The following is a 16,811-nucleotide window of genomic DNA, read 5'->3' as shown; positions in this document are numbered from 1 at the left end:
AGTGTGGGCTGACTAGTTTTTGCCAGCCTGCCACACACCAGACATGTTGCTGGCCACATGGGGAGAGTGCCTTTGTCATTCTGTGGCCAGGAACAAAGCCTGTACTAGGTGGAGGTGCTTCCACCTCCCCCTGCAGGAGCTGTAAAACCTGTTGGTGAGCCTCAAAGGCTCACCCCCTTTGTTACAGCGCCACAGGGCACCCCAGCTAGTGGAGATGCCCGCCCCTCCGGCCACTGCCCTCACTTTTGGTGGCAAGGCAGGAGGAGATAATGAGAAAAATAAGGAGGAGTCACTCCCCAGTCAGGACAGCCCCTAGGGTGTCCTGAGCTGAGGTGACTCTTACTTTTAGAAATCCTCCATCTTGCAGATGGAGGATTCCCCCAATAGGATTAGGGATGTGCCCCTCTCCCCAAAGGGAGGAGGCACAAAGAGGGTGTAGCCACCCTCAGGGCCAGTAGCCATTGGCTACTGCCCTCCCAGACCTAAACACACCCCTAAATTGAGTATTTATGGGCTCCCAGAACTGAGGAAGATAGATTCCTGCAACCTAAAAAGAAGAAGGACTGCTGACCTGATGCCCTGCAGTGAAGACAGAGACGACAACTGATTTGGCCCCAGCCCCACCGGCCTGTCTCCCTACTTCGAAGAAAACTGCAACAGCGATGCATCCAACAGGGTCCAGTGACCTCTGAAGCCTCAGAGGACTACCCTGCATCTAAAGGACCAAGAAGCTTCCGAGAACAGCGGCCCTGTTCAAGAAACTGCAACTTTTTTAAACAAAGAAGCAACTTTTAAAGACCACACGTTTCCAGCCGGAAGCGTGAGACTTTCACACTCTGCACCCGATGCCCCCCGGTTCGACCTGCGGAAAACTAACACTACAGGGAGGACTCCCCGGCGACTGCGAGCCATTGAGTAGCCAGAGTTGACCCCCCTGAGCCCCAACAGCGACGCCTGCAGAGGAAATCCAGAGGCTCCCCCTGACTGTGACTGCCTGCTTCAAGGAACCCGACGCCTGGAAACCCCACTGCACCCGCAGCCCCCAGGACCTGAAGGAACCGAACTCCAGTGCAGGAGCGACCCCCAGGCAACCCTCTGCCTATCCCAGGTGGTGGCTACCCCGAGGAGCCCCCCTGTGCCTGCCTGCATCATTGAAGAGACCCCCGGGTCTCCCCATTGATTCCTATTGAAAACCCGATACCTGTTTGCACTCTGCACCTGGCCGCCCCTGTGCTGCTGAGGGTGTACTTTCTGAGCCTGCTTGTGTCCACCCCGGTGCCCTACAAAACCCCCCTGGTCTGCCCTCCGAAGACGCGTGTACTTACCTGCCGGCAGACTGGAACCGGGGCACCCCTATTTCCATTGAAGCCTATGTGTTTTGGGCACCACTGTGACCTCTGCACCTGACCGGCCCTGAGCTGCTGGTGTGGTAACTTGGGGGTTCAAGGCAACCCCAAACGGTGGCCTACCTTGGACCCAACTTTGAACACTGTAAGTGTTTTACTTACCTGTGAACTTAACATCTACTTACCTCCCCCAGGAACTGTAGATTTTTGCAGTGTCCACTTTTAAAATAGCTTATTGACATGTTTGTCAAAACTGTACATACTATTGTGATAATTCAAAGTTCCTAGAATACCTGAGTGAAATACCTTTCATTTAAAGTATTGTTTGTAAATCTTGAACCTGTGGTTCATAAAATAAATTAAGAAAATATATTTTTCTATATAAAAACCTATTGGCCTGGAATTGTCTTTGAGTGTGTGTTCCTCATTTATTGCCTATGTGGGTACAACAAATGCTTAACACTACCCTCTGATAAGCCTACTGCTCGACCACACTACCACAAAATAGAGCATTAGAATTATCTCTTTTTGCCACTATCTTACCTCTAAGGGGAACCCTTGGACTCTGTGCACACTATTTCTTACTTTGAAATAGTATATACAGAGCCAACTTCCTACACTATAAGCCAGATGTATGAAAGATTTTTGCACTCGCAAGCGTTGCGAATCGCAAAATTCGGCCGTTTGCGAGTGCAAAAAAGTGCTCTGCGATGCGTGAAAGGCATTTGCAGACCACAAATAAGAAATCGCAAGGCGATGCTGCAAAAAAACGCAAATTGCGATTTTTCGCAGAATGGCATTTTGCACATGCAAAATACCATGGCATGAAACCAGGTGGTAACCTGGTGCAAAATTAAAAAATGCATTTTAAATGCATTTTTAAATTGAACATGTTAAGCACACATGCCCTTTTGGCATGTGTGCATCTTACATGTCCCCCAAAACATTTTTGGGGTGCAGCAGAGGGGGCCTTAGGCCCCCAGCACCCTGCCCATTTGCATTTCCAAAATTGCGATTTCTGGTTCAGAAATCTAAATTTGGGAAATGCAAAATATTTGCAGCTATGGGCCAACAGGCCCATAGCTGCGAATGGGGCCGGTATCGCAATTTGCGATTCGGTAATAGCATTTGCGATTTTTAAGAAATCGCTCTTACCGAATCGCAAATGTGATACATGGCACTTTGCGAGTCGGAAATAGCGATTTCTTAAAAATCGCTATTTCTGAATCGCAAAGGGCCGTGATGATACATCTGGCCCTTAGTTATCAATCTTAGGCAGAGAATGTCCATGAACCCATATAGCCCGGTAGGGACTGCAAAAATCTATGCACACCATCAATTCCTCATAAGACTCAATGGGTTCTATTGTGCCTTCTTTGTACATTTGTTCCCAAAAGACCCAACAATTCATTCCATACACTCAAAGGAACACAACTCAACCTTTACTGGTTTGTTGCCATCTTTAATCTTAATGACATGCTCATAATCTTTCAATTTACTATGCCTTATTTGCACATTTGTTCCCAAAAGACCCAACAATGCATTCCAAACACTCAAAGGAACACAACTCAACTTTACAGATCGACTCTTTAATCTTAATGGCATGCTCAAAATATTTCAGTTTGTACAGCTCCTCCCAAAATATTTCAGAGTGAAAGTTTAATAAACTGGAAAGATTACTCTCACAAGGACTTCCTTCAAGATCTCCCAACCACAACACATTTTGTGGTCATCCAGGTTTTAAAATTATTCTAAATTATACAAACAGTTATACTTTAAAATGATTCCAAGACATCCTTGATGGTGCTAACCAAGATAATCAGCACTTGACTTTCACATATACATTTTGCCTTGCACTATCCTGCTTTTAAATTCATTTGTAGTTTCAAAGTACTGCTCTACATACATCTTAGAGCCATTATACCTGCCAAATCATTTGTCTTGGGGAAAATGAACCAGCTGTAACACTTTATTTATCGTTACGCATGTAATAACGGTGGTCTTAGAACTAGAATCTGTCACAGGAAACAGCAACTCCCCCTGTGTAGACATCTTCAATAGGATGTTTTACCGTGGGTACATCTCTCTTATGTAGCAATACACTGTTCGTTTATCACCCAAGCCCTGATCATCTTGCCCATCACACACAGTGTTAATCTTTGCAGGTGTTCTATTGAAATGATACACCCTGATAAAGTTCCCAAGAATACCACCTGTCGTATGTTTATATTTTTTCACAGAGCACACCTTGTAAGAAGCAGCGTTGGTCTTAGACCAGCACATAACAAATACTATCATAAGAAATGTAATTTTCCTTGAAAGCAGGATCTTTGACCCAGACATTTTTTGCTTTTGACAACACACACAGTGTCATCGTGAGGATTCTGTAAGACTTTAGCAGATTCTTTAGACTCTTGGATGCTGTTCGCTATTTCAAGCTGTTCGTCCAGTTTAGGATTTTTGTAGATTAAAAGTATCTCCTGAATTTTATGGAAACATCCAGTGGCTAGCTGGTCCCTATAAAGTGAACTTTTGTTATTCATATTTGGGGCTAAAGCTCTTGGTGAGGCTACTATATTTCTGTAACATTGGCTTGATTGGAGGTTCACCAGGAGCTGTAGGAAAGCAGGTAGTGGGTTTATTTTTTCCAATGTAAAAACACCCAGCTTATCCAGTGGAACAAATGAAATGTGAAGAAGCCACTGTAATGTTGAAATAAACTGCTGTTGGACGTTTTCCTGTACTTGCATTTTAACTTTAAATGTCTTTGAACTCATGTACATGTGGAGTGACCGTTCTATTTATGCTGATAAAAATACCCTTGTATCTCGAAATTGACATCAGATGTGTATTTGATTGATATAAAGTCTCTGAATGCAATCAATATTTAGCAATTTATGTTATTGATTTCAGAATTATGATGATGCAGCTTAAACAAATATTAGAGATCTAAACATTATTGGTTAGGTTCAGCATCATAGGATCTTCTGTGATAGTCATAAATGCTTGAATAATTCTCTCACGCATGTGCGAACCCCTGAAAACTTTTCTCTGTAGCTCATGTATAATCATTGTTGGGCTTGCACCTCTCTGCAGGGTCATCCCCAAGCTTTTTGCCCTAACCATCCTGCTTTCGGAGTTCATTTTTGTTTACATTTAGTACTCTGTGCACGTTTCCACCTGCTAACCAATGCTAAAGAGCATATGCTCTCTGCCTTAAGCATTGTAGACTTGGCCTACATATAATTGACACATTTAATTTACTTATAAGTGACTTGTAAAGTGGTACTACATGTACTCAGGGCCTGCAAATAAAAGGCTACTTGTTAGACTTGGCATCCTTGGCGTTGTCACCCCTAACTTTTTGCCTCTGTTTCCCAGGTTGTTGATGTGTGCTGCACTCTGTTTTTGTTACTCGGGGCACTTTACCACTGCTATCCAGTACTTAAGTGCAAGTGCTCCTATACAAAATGTGTATGTAATTGTTTCATCCACGATTGGCATATTTGATTTACTGGTAAGTCTCTAGTACAGTGCGCGAGAGGTGCCCAGGGCCTGCAGCACTGGTTGTGCCACCCACATTAGTAGCGGTGTAAACATGGCTCAGTCCTGCCACTGCAGTGTTTGTGTGCAGTTTTAAACTGCCAATTCGACTTGGCAAGTGTACCCACTTGCCAGACCTAAACCTTCCCTTTTCTTACATGTAAGACACTCCTAAGGTAGGCCCTAGGTAGCCCCATGGATGCAGTGTATGGTTAAGATAGGAGATATGTTAATTTGTTTTATATGTCCTAACAGTAAAATACTGCTAATTTCGGTTTTCACTATTGCAAGGCCTATCCCTCTCATAGGTTAACATGGGGGCTGCCTTTAAATATTATTAAAGCGTAGATTCCGTTTGGGAGCGGATAGACATGGGGAGTTTGGGGTCTCTGAGCTCACAATTTAAAAATACATCTTTTAGTAAAGTTGATTTTAAGATTGTGTGTTTGAAAATGCCACTTTTAGAAAGTGAGCATTTTCTTGCTTAAACCAATCTGTGACTCTGCCTGTTTGTGGATTCCCTTTGACAGTTTTTGGGCTGTTTGCACCTCTCTCTAGGCAGTGACACAAAGGGAGCTGGGGTGTAGCCTGCATATCCTGGTGAGCCATCTGTGCTAGGAGGGAGGGGAGAAGTGGTCACTCACACTTCAAAGGGCTGTGCCTGCCCTCACACAATGCAGTCTCCAACCCCCTGGTGTGTGTCTGGGGCCTGGCCTGGGCAAGGCAGGATTTCACAAAGAAGAGAGACTTTTCTTTGAAGTAAGCCTACTTCAAAGGGCAAAATGGGTATAAGAAGGGCACCCAAAACCACAGACTTTAGATCACTTCTGGAAATCAAGAGGAACCTCTGCCTGGAGAAAAGCTGAAGAAGAGCTGCCCTGCGACTGTGCTTTGTGGAGCTATCCTGCAGTTGCTGCTTCTACCTGTGCAAGGGGACAAAGACTGGACTTTGTTGTGCATTCCTGCTTGTGAAGAACTGTCCAAGGGCTTGAAACTGAGCTTGCCTCCTATTGTTGAAGTCTCAGGGCCATCAAAGACTTCCCCTACCAGCATCTGGACTCTCTGTTAGACTCCTGCCCTGCCAAGTGGTGCCCTATCCAGTTCCTGGGGCCTTGAAAGGTGAAGCTGGCAGACCAAGGTTAGAAATCCACACACAGACCGCCATGTGGGGAAATTTCCGACGTAACCTCCTGAGCGTGGCAGAAAAACGGTGTGCCGCCGGCTTTGCGACTGAAATCGATGCTCCGCCTACAATGCAGCTTGGAAATAGACGCACTCGGCTGGAGAAATGACGCGCAACATCGTTGACGGGGGCTGCAACGACGCAACATCGCTGGGCATGGAAAAACAACGCAACCCTGCCCAGACCCAAGGTGTTTTGTCCGGATAGACCCACCTCTCACCTGCGGGGAAAAAAACAACGTACGCCAATCGGACCGGAGAAGGAGAAACGACGCACGACCTCGCTTGTGGGTGAGAAATCAACATACCACTAACCTTTTTTGATGCACACTCGGCAGTGCGTGTTATTTTGATGCTGCCCAGATACTTTTTAACGTTAACAGTGTTAGCACTGTTTTCTCAAGGATTTAAGACTCTCTTGCTTTTAAAATTAATAACTTGACTTGTGTATGTTGGCTTTTTGGCGTTTTGGTCTTGTTTTGTTTAGATAAATGTTTCCTATTTTTCTAAACCTGTGTTGTCATTTTGTAGTGTTTTCATTAAGTTACTATGTGTGTGGGTACCAATACCTTACACCTAGCACTCTGAAGTTAAGCCTGCCTGCTCGTGCCAAGCTACCAAGGGGGTGAGCGGGAGTTAGCTGAGGTTGATTCTCTTTTACCCTGACTAGAGTGAGGGTCCTTGCTTGCACAGGGGGTATCCTGACTGCCAACCAAAGACCCCATTTCTAACACTTCTTATGAGCCTGCAGCACTGATTGTTACACTTAATTAAGTAGCCTTTAAACACGCCTCAGGTTTGTCATTGCAGGCTTGTCAATGCAGCTTTCAACTGCCATTTTGAACTGGCAAACTGAACCTGTTGCCAGGCCTAAATCTTATTTTTTTACTATATGTCACCTCTAGGGTACAATCTAAACAGTCTAAGGAACAGGGTGCAGTGTATTTAAGAAGTTGGACATGCTTTTTTAAGTTTTACATGTCCTTGTAGTGAAACACTCTTAAATTTGTTATTGACTACTGCCAGACCTACCTCTCCCATAGAACAACATTGGGTTACCCCATTACATTTAATAAGTGATAACTTTTGTTTGGAAGTAGCAAGGCATGTAGAGTTTGGTTTCTAAAGAATTTAGAGGTAGAGTCAAATTTTTACTCACAATTCTGAACTTTTATAAAGTTGGGATTTTCTTGTCCTAATCACTTGATGCCTCCAGCCTGTTTCCTGAGGCACACAACTAGATGTACTTGTTAGTTGCCCTTTAAGTATTCCTACCAGGCAGCCACACAGTAGAGAGCCTGGGTGTTGGCAGGATGTGCCATCCAGGGTTTGATGATGGGGTGGAGCTGTCACTTGTAATACTTGCACTTCAGTAATACTGACCCAACTCACCCACAAAGGACTTCTCACTTGCCTATTGTGCATTGAGACAGACTGCGATGACAACAGGAAGGCAATAAATTCCAGAGGTTACTGTAAGGGAGAAAGTGGAGAGGTTTCTTCCACTTCAAAGCGGGAACCAGGTATAAAAAGGTGAGTCTCAGACTCACTTTTTAGTATACTCTTGGACCTGTGGATAGTACAGAAGGACACCCTGCTGCTTGGGGCCTGGTGTGCTTGTTAACAAGGAAGACTGAACCTGCTCCCTTCATTCAAGGGTCAGCCGACTGACCTCCTGTTCTGAGCTACAGGGACATAACAAGCTTCAGAGGCCTCCCAGCATTTGCTTAGCTGACCTGCTGCCTGGACCTGCAGCTGGAACTGCCTGAGACATACTGGCCTCTGCAAGAGTAAGTCCCTTTCCCCCAAGAGGTGCCTCCCCAAGTTCTGGACCCTTGGCCAGCATCAGAGGGCTCTTCTCTCACTCGAAGAGGAGGAACCTTGAAGTTCTGAGCTATTCGCCACAGGGAAAGGGCATGTTCGTGTCAAGATCTTGGTGTCCACCAATGCAAAAATCCAGTGAACCTCACTCTTCACACCACAGCGATCACTAGTGACGACAACGTGGGATCTGCACTTCGCTCTACAGCATCGACAGCCTACTATGACCACCAAGGCAAATCTCCAGCAACGACCATCCACGACGCCAACAGGATCTTTGTGCTATAGAGACAAGTGTCCATGATGCCCGGCCTGCTCAGTACGCTACAGAGATGACCATCATTGTATAATTATTATTTAAAATATGCTTAAATCTCATCCCATTATTTTAAAGTTAATTATGATTTAGTAGTTTTTTGAAGTGTATTTGCTTAATTTTAATTTTTAGCACACTTTCAAAAGTATTTATTTAAAAATATATATATGAATGTATTTAGTTTGAAAACAATCACAGTGAAAACAACTTTTAACACATAAAATAAAAAATATATATGTAATTTAAAATTCTGGAAAACAATGTCATTTAAGACAATGGGGCTCATTCCGAGTTTGGTGAATTAGCAAACTCGCATGGAGGACGCCACCACCATGACAGTGGCACCCCCCCACCCCATTAGAAGGTTCCCGCCAGTCAGACCGGTGGGAACAGTGCTACAGATAGCACTTGGCTCCCTAAAGGACCCGAGTGCTATCTTCTTGCTCATGCCATGGGCAGTGCAGGGGCTCCAGTGTGTTCTCTGCCAGCCTTTTCAAAGTAAGGGAAATCGCCATGAAAAATTTGGCGGAGAACAAGGTTGTGAAAAGCAAGGCGGCGCCGGGTTCAGCGCCCCCCCCCCCCCGGCTGATTACAAACAAGACTGACGCCACCCAGTTGGGATCATGGTGGAGATGGTGGCCAAACTTGTAATGTGGCTGTTGGACTGCAACAGCCGCGGCTGGCCGACCGCCACTGTGAGTCTGGTGGTCTTATGACTGCCAGTCTCATAACAAGGCCCAACGTCTCTATATATTTCTATAGGAATGTGTTACTGTACTTTTGAGTGGCACTTGGTTGTAGTGTATTTACGTCTGTTTTGGGTCCTTTTGTGCTGTACTAATTTTAGAAGTCCAGTTTATGAATAATGATGAGCTTACTCTATTGGATGTGTGTGTTTTGATTGTCCCACTCTGCAACCCCTCCCTAATCTTCTCCCACTTAGTAGTAAGTATTCTCTGAGTTACCGCTGCTTCCCCAGGTTCCTCCCACATTTACTATGAAACCTATAACTACTATTATTTACCTAGTATTTTAGTGCTACTAAATGTACTACAGAGTGCAGTGTGTGAATAGGACCCACAGTGTGACTGTGACTGACAAGGTCAGTGGTTTACAAATGGCTTCTCAAACCTCCGGACAGCCCTGACAGAACGTAGATGAGGCAATAAAGTAAGTGCTGCCTTCTGCTTGGCTTGCAATTGGCTGAGTGCTACACTTGTGCTCGATTGCAGGAGTGGCATCAGACATCCTCTACTCTGACAGCTCCATCACTATTTCAGCAGCACCCGAAATTCCAACACCACTTAGTTTGTCTGGCTGCCCATTTGAGTTTTATCACACTTCTAAGCCAAGAGAAACTACATTACCCAAGGAAAAACATGCTGAGTGCTAATACTCATTACCAGTGAGTTAAGGCTCAATGTAAAGGACTCACTGTCTACTACACAGAGGCCCTCATCAAGAAAAGCCTGCCCGCCGAAGTCCCGATGGGTAGGTTGCCACCAGCGTGGTAGCCTCCCTGTCGGGCCATTATGAGTTTCCCGCTGGCCCAGCAGTAAACGGCCTACAGCATTGTCTCTGTCTCATAATAGAGCCAGCAGCAATGCTGTATTGCGTAGGGGGCACCAGCACCCGTTGCAATGTTCACTGTCTGGAGCAAGACAGTGAACATTGCGAAGGGATTGGCCAGGTTTGTTGGCAGTGCAGGGCCCCCTTTGGGGCCCCCTTCACCCAGTCTCTGCTTGGCTTTTGAAATCGCTGGTGGAGAAGGGAGTCGTAATCCCCAGCGCTGCCCTGGCGGATTAGGACCGATGCACCAATAGGAAGTCGTAATCTGGCGGTGCTGGTGGTCTGACCATGGCGCTTCTGCGGTGGTCGTAATATGTTGCTCCACCGCAAGGGTTGGAATGAGGCCCAGAATGTTAAATACATTTGAAGGTTTGGGCTGAGTGTGTCAAATGAAACAAAAAATGGATTGTGGAAGTTATTCACATTGATAATCTGTAGTTCCCGATATATTTTCTTTCTGATATTGGCATTTAATAATTATTGGATTATCATTGATTTGCAGGCTGACTTACTTCTCCTCGCTAGCAGTGAACCACATGGTCTCTGTTACATTGAAACAGCTGAGCTTGATGGGTACGTATGTAATTTATAATTACAAATACATTAGACTCTATTTGATTACACATTTAAAATATGTTTTCAATTTTGCTTCACGGAGCACCAAAAGAGCACAACAGATATCCAGGATACACAGCTGAAGTATAGGAGCTTCTGCAAAGGGCCACCACTAGGTGGAGTCCTCAAGAATGGCATATGGGGAGCCCTTGTCATTGCAAGCCTTCAGCAGTATTTGCTGAAGCCTGTAGCCTGCTGCTGAGGGCCATACTGGTTCTTAAAGGCCATGAACCCAAGTTATAGGCCGGAAATGCAGGCAAGGGCCTTTAACAAGGGTGAGAGCCTTAAACAACAGGTATTGCATGAGGCAAAAGGAATAGAAGGCTATTAGAACATTCCACACACTAAAGGTAAAATGGTCGAAATTAAACGGAGAACAAAATGACAAACACTGGAATGTTGGAGCAGAAGTCTTACAGAAACCATTATTCGACTGGAGCCACTCCATTGACTTCAGTGGAGCTCTCAACATTCCAGTGCTTGAATAAAGAGTTCAGCATTCATGAGGTTTAGGAATGTGAATGTTTGCTCCCTACTAGAGCTACACAATGCACGAATATAGAACTAAACATTTTACAGTGAAAGACAATAGCACATGAGGGCACAACTGAAATTAAACTGTACTAAGGCCATCTTTAATTGAGGCTTGACATTTTTTATCTAATTAACCTAACTATAACCACTTAAGCAATAATAGGCTCTTCTGTTGTTCAATCCGGGTGTTATGGAGTAAATGTTTATTAACATAAAAATACGTGACTTCTTCAGCACTTTTCCCTGTTGCTTAACATAAGTATTGGCTTCAATCTTAACAAATTATCCTATTCAGAAAGGTAGAAAACTAAAACGTTACAACTGTGGATGTGTTGAAAATAATGTTAATTACTAAGCATCCTTAAATTTTGCCCCTAAACATGTACATTTTCATTTCAAGCTTATTTTATTAAAAATGTTGACCTATTTTCAGCCTTTTCAATTGTTTGGTTTACTCTTTAACAGGGAATTCGCTTATGAATTTTGTTCTGTGCCGTCTTACTCCTTTTTCCTGTTACTCTCAACTCTCTGTACCCTCTATTGCAATTTGTTCAGCTCTCAACATTTCATTTTTAGGTTGAGCATAGCAGCACGCAAGTGCTGCTTTTCCCGACGTGTAGTTATCTATTTGCTTTTATCCACGCCCACCTCACGCCCATTCCGTTCACTCGTTTGTGGGCTTTCCCTTTAAAAAACCTTCATCATCATTGGTAAATGCTTTAGGTTTGTCCCTCCGTGGGACGGTTTGGTTACCGCCTTGGACATCACCTCTGTTACATGGCTAATTGCACTTTTGCCAATATGTTTGGCTGCGAGCGAACTTCTTTTTCCTTTTGTGTGTCTCCTTTACACTCATGCTCATGGTGACCATCGGCTCGCTTATGTGAAACTGTTTTACTTTTTAGTTTCCATTTACGTGGCAAGAAAAGTTGTTCTGATGGATACACTACCTGTGGATTCCTCACCTAATGAATACTCCCACTGCGCCAGCTCTCGCCGGAAATCTTCTTCCTAGCTTCTGCATGTCGACGAGGACGTCACAACTGCCCACGCGACGCCGTCTGACATCATACAGGCAATAAGAGGTCCGTGCCGACGTCAGTTCCCTTTTTTCCGTGCCATTCGAAACGGTTATCTTCGAGGGAGCTACTGTTGCTGTATCGACAGTTAGTTTGTTTTTGGGCGATTTTTACTTTGCGAGATTACAAAATGTCGGTAACTGACCCACATTCTGACTGCTTGTGGTGTCTTAGTTCTGACCACGATGTTGACAAGTGTGATTCTTGTCAGCATATGAATCCTAAGGCCTTGAAAGAGCGTGAGGCCAAGCTTTTTCTTGCGAAGTCGAAAAAGGAGAGGAAACATCATCGAAAGTCGTCGTCACCGAAGTCTCATCGGCATCATCGGGACTCCCGGCATCGTCGAGATTCACGGCGCCGGTCGAGTAGGGAGAGGTCTCGGTCGAGGTCTCCATCAGCTCGAAGTCGGAAGACTTGGGAATTCAGTCCCACTGTCACTCCCCAGCCGCCGTTACCATCTCTGGCTTTACCGACTTCGCCCATGTCATCGGGCCATCCTCCTTCAGTGTTCGAGGTTCCGCAGCCTCAGATGTTTTCTCCGTCCTTGCAGACGTCGAGGTCGGTGTCGCCTTCGAACCAGGCACCCCAGTACCCGGCTTTCCCGACCCCTGGAGCTGACAGTACTGCATTCCTGAATGCAATGTTTTCCATCTTCCAACAGATGGCTCCAGGTGGTGGACCGGCTGGTCCTTTGGGCCCTTTGGCCTTCAACATGGGTGCCCCGGCTCCACTTCGACCGGCACCCTTTATGCCCTTTCTCCCCCTGGGGAACGTGGGCTCGGTGCCGGTATCGGCTCCGGTGGCTTCGGCTCCTGAGTCTTCAGCTTCTACGGCTTCTGCTCCTGCGGCTTCGATTTTTCAGCCAGTGACGCCGTCTAGACCTCCTCCGACTCCGAGTCAGTCTTCACACCTTCCGGCTCCTTGTTCGGTGCCGAAGGCAGCTATGGTGCCTGTAGACCCGGCGTCTGACGGATCCGACGATCGGCGTCATTCTTCGATGTCTGCTGACGCCATGTCGACGCCGAGGATAGAGAAGAGGCTATACTCGAGGAGGCTTGCTCTCCGCCTCCTTGAAGAACAGGAATACCAGAGGCAAGCCTTAGAGGAAGGGGAGATCGAGGAGTCTCGGGAGTGTCTCCATGGACTTGACACTGCTAGTGGCCTCGATACCTCCCCCGAATGGGACTTGTCATCACCTGGGGAGTACACAGAGGAGGCGGCCACTTTTCATTCTGTTATCAGGAAGGCAGCTGGCTTCCTGGACCTCCCTTTGCCGGTGACTGAAGCCAAGCAGAACTTATTGACAGAAGTGTTGCACCCTGCCTCTACATCAGCAAAGCCGCTTTTGCCATTTAATGAAGCGCTTCTGGACCCCATAATGGAAGTCTGGAAGAAGCCTGTGTCTTCTTCAGCTGTCAATAGATCTGTGGCTAGGAGGTATCGGGTTGCACTGGCTGACCCAGGTTTTCTTACCAGGCATCCAACACCTGAAAGCTTGGTGGTCCAGGCTTCCTGCTCAGCAAGGTCTGCTCCTGGGTCCTTTCCAGCTGTACCCTCGGATAGAGACTCCAAGAAGATGGACATGTCATCCAAAAAGGTGTTCTCGTCATGTAGCATGGCATTGAAGTCCACCAATGCTACATGCATTTTAGGACGATACATTTATGCCCTAATGGACAAGATTAAATCAACGCACACGGAGGTTCCTCAGGAATTATTAAGCCTGGTATCGGACGCTCTGGCAGCTGCAACTCAGGTTATCCAATCTGGGTTGGATACAACTGACTCGGTTGCTAGGGCAATGGGCACTGCTGTAGTTACGAGGAGGCAGGCCTGGCTTCGTACCTCAGGATTTTCCTCTGATGTGCAGTCGACCCTACTGGACCTTCCTTTTGACTGTGATAAGCTATTTGGTGCCAAGGCGGATTCGGCATTAGAAAGGTTCAAAGAGAGCAGGGCCACGGCCAATTCACTGGGCTTGCAAGCCACTTCTACTTCCTCCAGATTTGTTAGGAGGTTTCGAGGATTTGGTTGTGGTTCCTCCTCCTCCTCCTTTCGAGGGAAATTCCAGCAACCCACCTCTGCTCTCTCCTATAGATCTTTCAGAGGGAGGGGTAGGGTCCGTACCAGGGGAGCCACTCAGCAGCACTCTGCCTCTTCCTCTGGAGGGGTGCAGCAGGGGAAGCAGCCTTAGGCTTCCACCAATTCCCACTCACTCCACTCCTGTAGGGGGGAGGTTACTGAATTTTCTCCACAAGTGGGAGGTCATAACTTCAGACTCCTGGATTACCAGCATTGTGAGAAACGGCTATACCCTTCCCTTTTGGGAGTTTCCGCCCCCCATCCCGCCCCGCCCATCTTATTGTTCAGAAGAACACCTCCTGATGTTAGAACAGGAGGTTCAAGTCCTCCTTTCAAAGGGCGCAGTGGAGTTGGTCCCAGAGCAGGAAAGGGGTCAAGGTTGTTACTCAAGGTACTTCCTGATTTCCAAGAAGGATGGTCGGGTGAGACCAATCCTGGACCTAAGGATCTTGAATTGGTTCCTCAAACAGGAAAAGTTCAAGATGCTGACCCTAGCTCAGGTGCTTTTGGCGTTTAACGAAGGAGATTGGATGGTGTCTGTCGACTTGCAGGATGCTTACTTTCATATCCCGATACTCAAGTCACACAGGAAGTATCTCCGGTTTGTGGTGGGGTCGCAGCACTATCAGTTTGCGGTCCTCCCGTTTGGTCTTACTTCAGCACCTCGAGTCTTCACGAAGGTGATGTCGGTGGTTGCGGCAGAGCTCAGAAGGAAGGGGATAGCAGTATTTCCTTATCTAGACGACTGGTTGATCAAAGCCAGGTCTCCGGAGCTCGTGTTGCATCACCTGCAGTCGACAACCCAGTTGTTGTTCGACCTGGGCTTTTCGGTGAACGTGCCCAAATCTCACCTAGAGCCCTCTCAGCACCTCCTGTTCATAGGGGCAGTACTGGACACAACATTGAATCGTGCTTTTCCTCCGCTTCAGCGGATTCAGGATATTCAGGCGTTGGTTCCAATGTTTCAAAGTGGAGCGGTCATTCCAGTCCTCAAGGTCCTACATCTGCTCGGTCTGTTTGCTTCCTGCATACTGTTGGTCACGCATGCTCGCTGGCACATGAGGGCTCTTCAGTGGTGCCTCCGAAAGCAGTGGTCTCAACACAAAGGAGATCTCGAAGGTTCGGTGAAGATCTCCAGAGATGCTGCCATGGATTTAAAATGGTGGATTGCGGACGGCAATCTTTCCTGAGGAAGGCCGTTCTCGCAAGCTCCGCCTATGGCCACAGTAATAACGGATGCTTCCACTCTAGGGTGGGAAGCTCATCTGGGGGACCTGGAGATCAAGGGGCTTTGGTCTCCAGTGGAACGGATGTTTCATATCAATCTGTTGGAGTTACGGGCTGTACGTCTGGCTCTCAAGGCCTTCCTCCCATCCCTTCGCGGTCAGTCGGTTCAGGTCCTGATGGACAACACTACCGCGATGTGGTATATAAACAAACAGGGAGGGGTAGGGTCGTACCTTCTCTGCAGAGAAGCTCTTCGGCTATGGTCCTGGGCAAAGGACCATCAGATTTGCTTGGTAGCAAATCATCTGGCCGGAGTCTTGAGCGTACGTGCGGACAGTCTCAGTCGCCAATTCTCTGCCTATCACGAGTGGCGTCTCCATCCAGATCAAGTCCGTCTAATCGTCCAGATGTGGGGGTTTCCTCGGATAGATCTGTTTGCCACCCGGGAGAACTCGCACTGCCCGTTATTCTGCAGCCTCCAGTATCCAGTGCAAGGAGCATTGGGGGATGCGTTTCAGAGGACCTGGTGCGACCAGTTGCTTTACGCGTTTCCCCCCATACCCTTGATTCCTCGAGTATTGAGGAACATTTGCCAAGACCGGGCCCCAGTCATCTTAATAGCTCCGGATTGGCCAAGGAGGGTATGCACCTTCATGCCTGGAGATTGAACGGGGCAACCTGAGTTCTTTCTCTCTCATGCCTGATGTAGTGGATGTTATCTTAGCGGCCAGGCGACACTCCACTAAATCGGTCTACGCTAATAGGTGGTCTAAATTTGTGGTTTGGTGTGGAGAGAGGCCGATTGATCCCTTACGTGCTCACTTGTCGGATGTTTTGTCTTTTGCATTGTCTCTAGCACAGAGGGGTTGTGCAGTGGCTACAGTTAAGGGATACTTGTCTGCTCTTTCAGCCTTTATTTGTCTTCCAGACCAGCCTTCTTTGTTTAAATCCCCTATAGTACTTAGGTTCTTGAAGGGTCTTATGAATAAATTTCCTCCTACTCCTTTCGTTATGCCTCAGTGGGATTTGAACTTGGTTCTAACTTTCCTTATGGAGTCCCCTTTTGAGCCTATGCACTCTTGCCCCTTGAGATTATTGGTCCTAAAGACGGTCTTTCTGGTTGCAATTACTTCTGCAAGGAGAGTGAGTGAGTTGCAAGCTTTATCTGTAAAAACCCCCTTATACATCTTTTTATGGGGATAAGGTGGTGTTAAGGACCAAGGCTGCTTTCCTTCCGAAGGTTGTTTCACCCTTTCATATGTCCCAGACGATTACTCTTTCCACGTTTTATCCTCCGCCTCATCCTTCAAAGGAAGCAGAGAGACTTCATCGCTTAGATCCAAGGAGGGCGCTAAGCTTTCATATAGACAGGACAAAGGATTTCAGGCTGGAGGATAAGCTCTTCATCGGGTACGTGGGACAGAGGAGAGGAAAGGCAGCCCACAAGAGAACACTCTCCAGGTGGGTTGTTCTTTGCATTAAAATGTGTTACTCTTT

General features: G+C 46.6%; 1 protein-coding gene across 1 annotated transcript in view; it reads left to right on the top strand.

The window, feature by feature from the left end:
* ATP8B4 (ATPase phospholipid transporting 8B4 (putative)) overlaps nt 1-16,811 on the top strand; it is a 2,552,767-nt gene that overhangs the window by 750,692 nt on the left and 1,785,264 nt on the right. The window contains exon 7 of the mRNA XM_069222521.1: nt 10,280-10,350. Within this exon, the coding sequence (XP_069078622.1) occupies nt 10,280-10,350 (71 nt within the window). The remainder of the gene's footprint in view (nt 1-10,279; nt 10,351-16,811) is intronic.

Source organism: Pleurodeles waltl, chromosome 3_1, assembly GCF_031143425.1.
Source record: "Pleurodeles waltl isolate 20211129_DDA chromosome 3_1, aPleWal1.hap1.20221129, whole genome shotgun sequence".
Classification (NCBI taxonomy): Eukaryota; Metazoa; Chordata; class Amphibia; order Caudata; family Salamandridae; genus Pleurodeles; species Pleurodeles waltl.
Note: the sequence above shows the minus strand (reverse complement) of the source record. Positions and strands in the feature narration are given on the sequence as shown.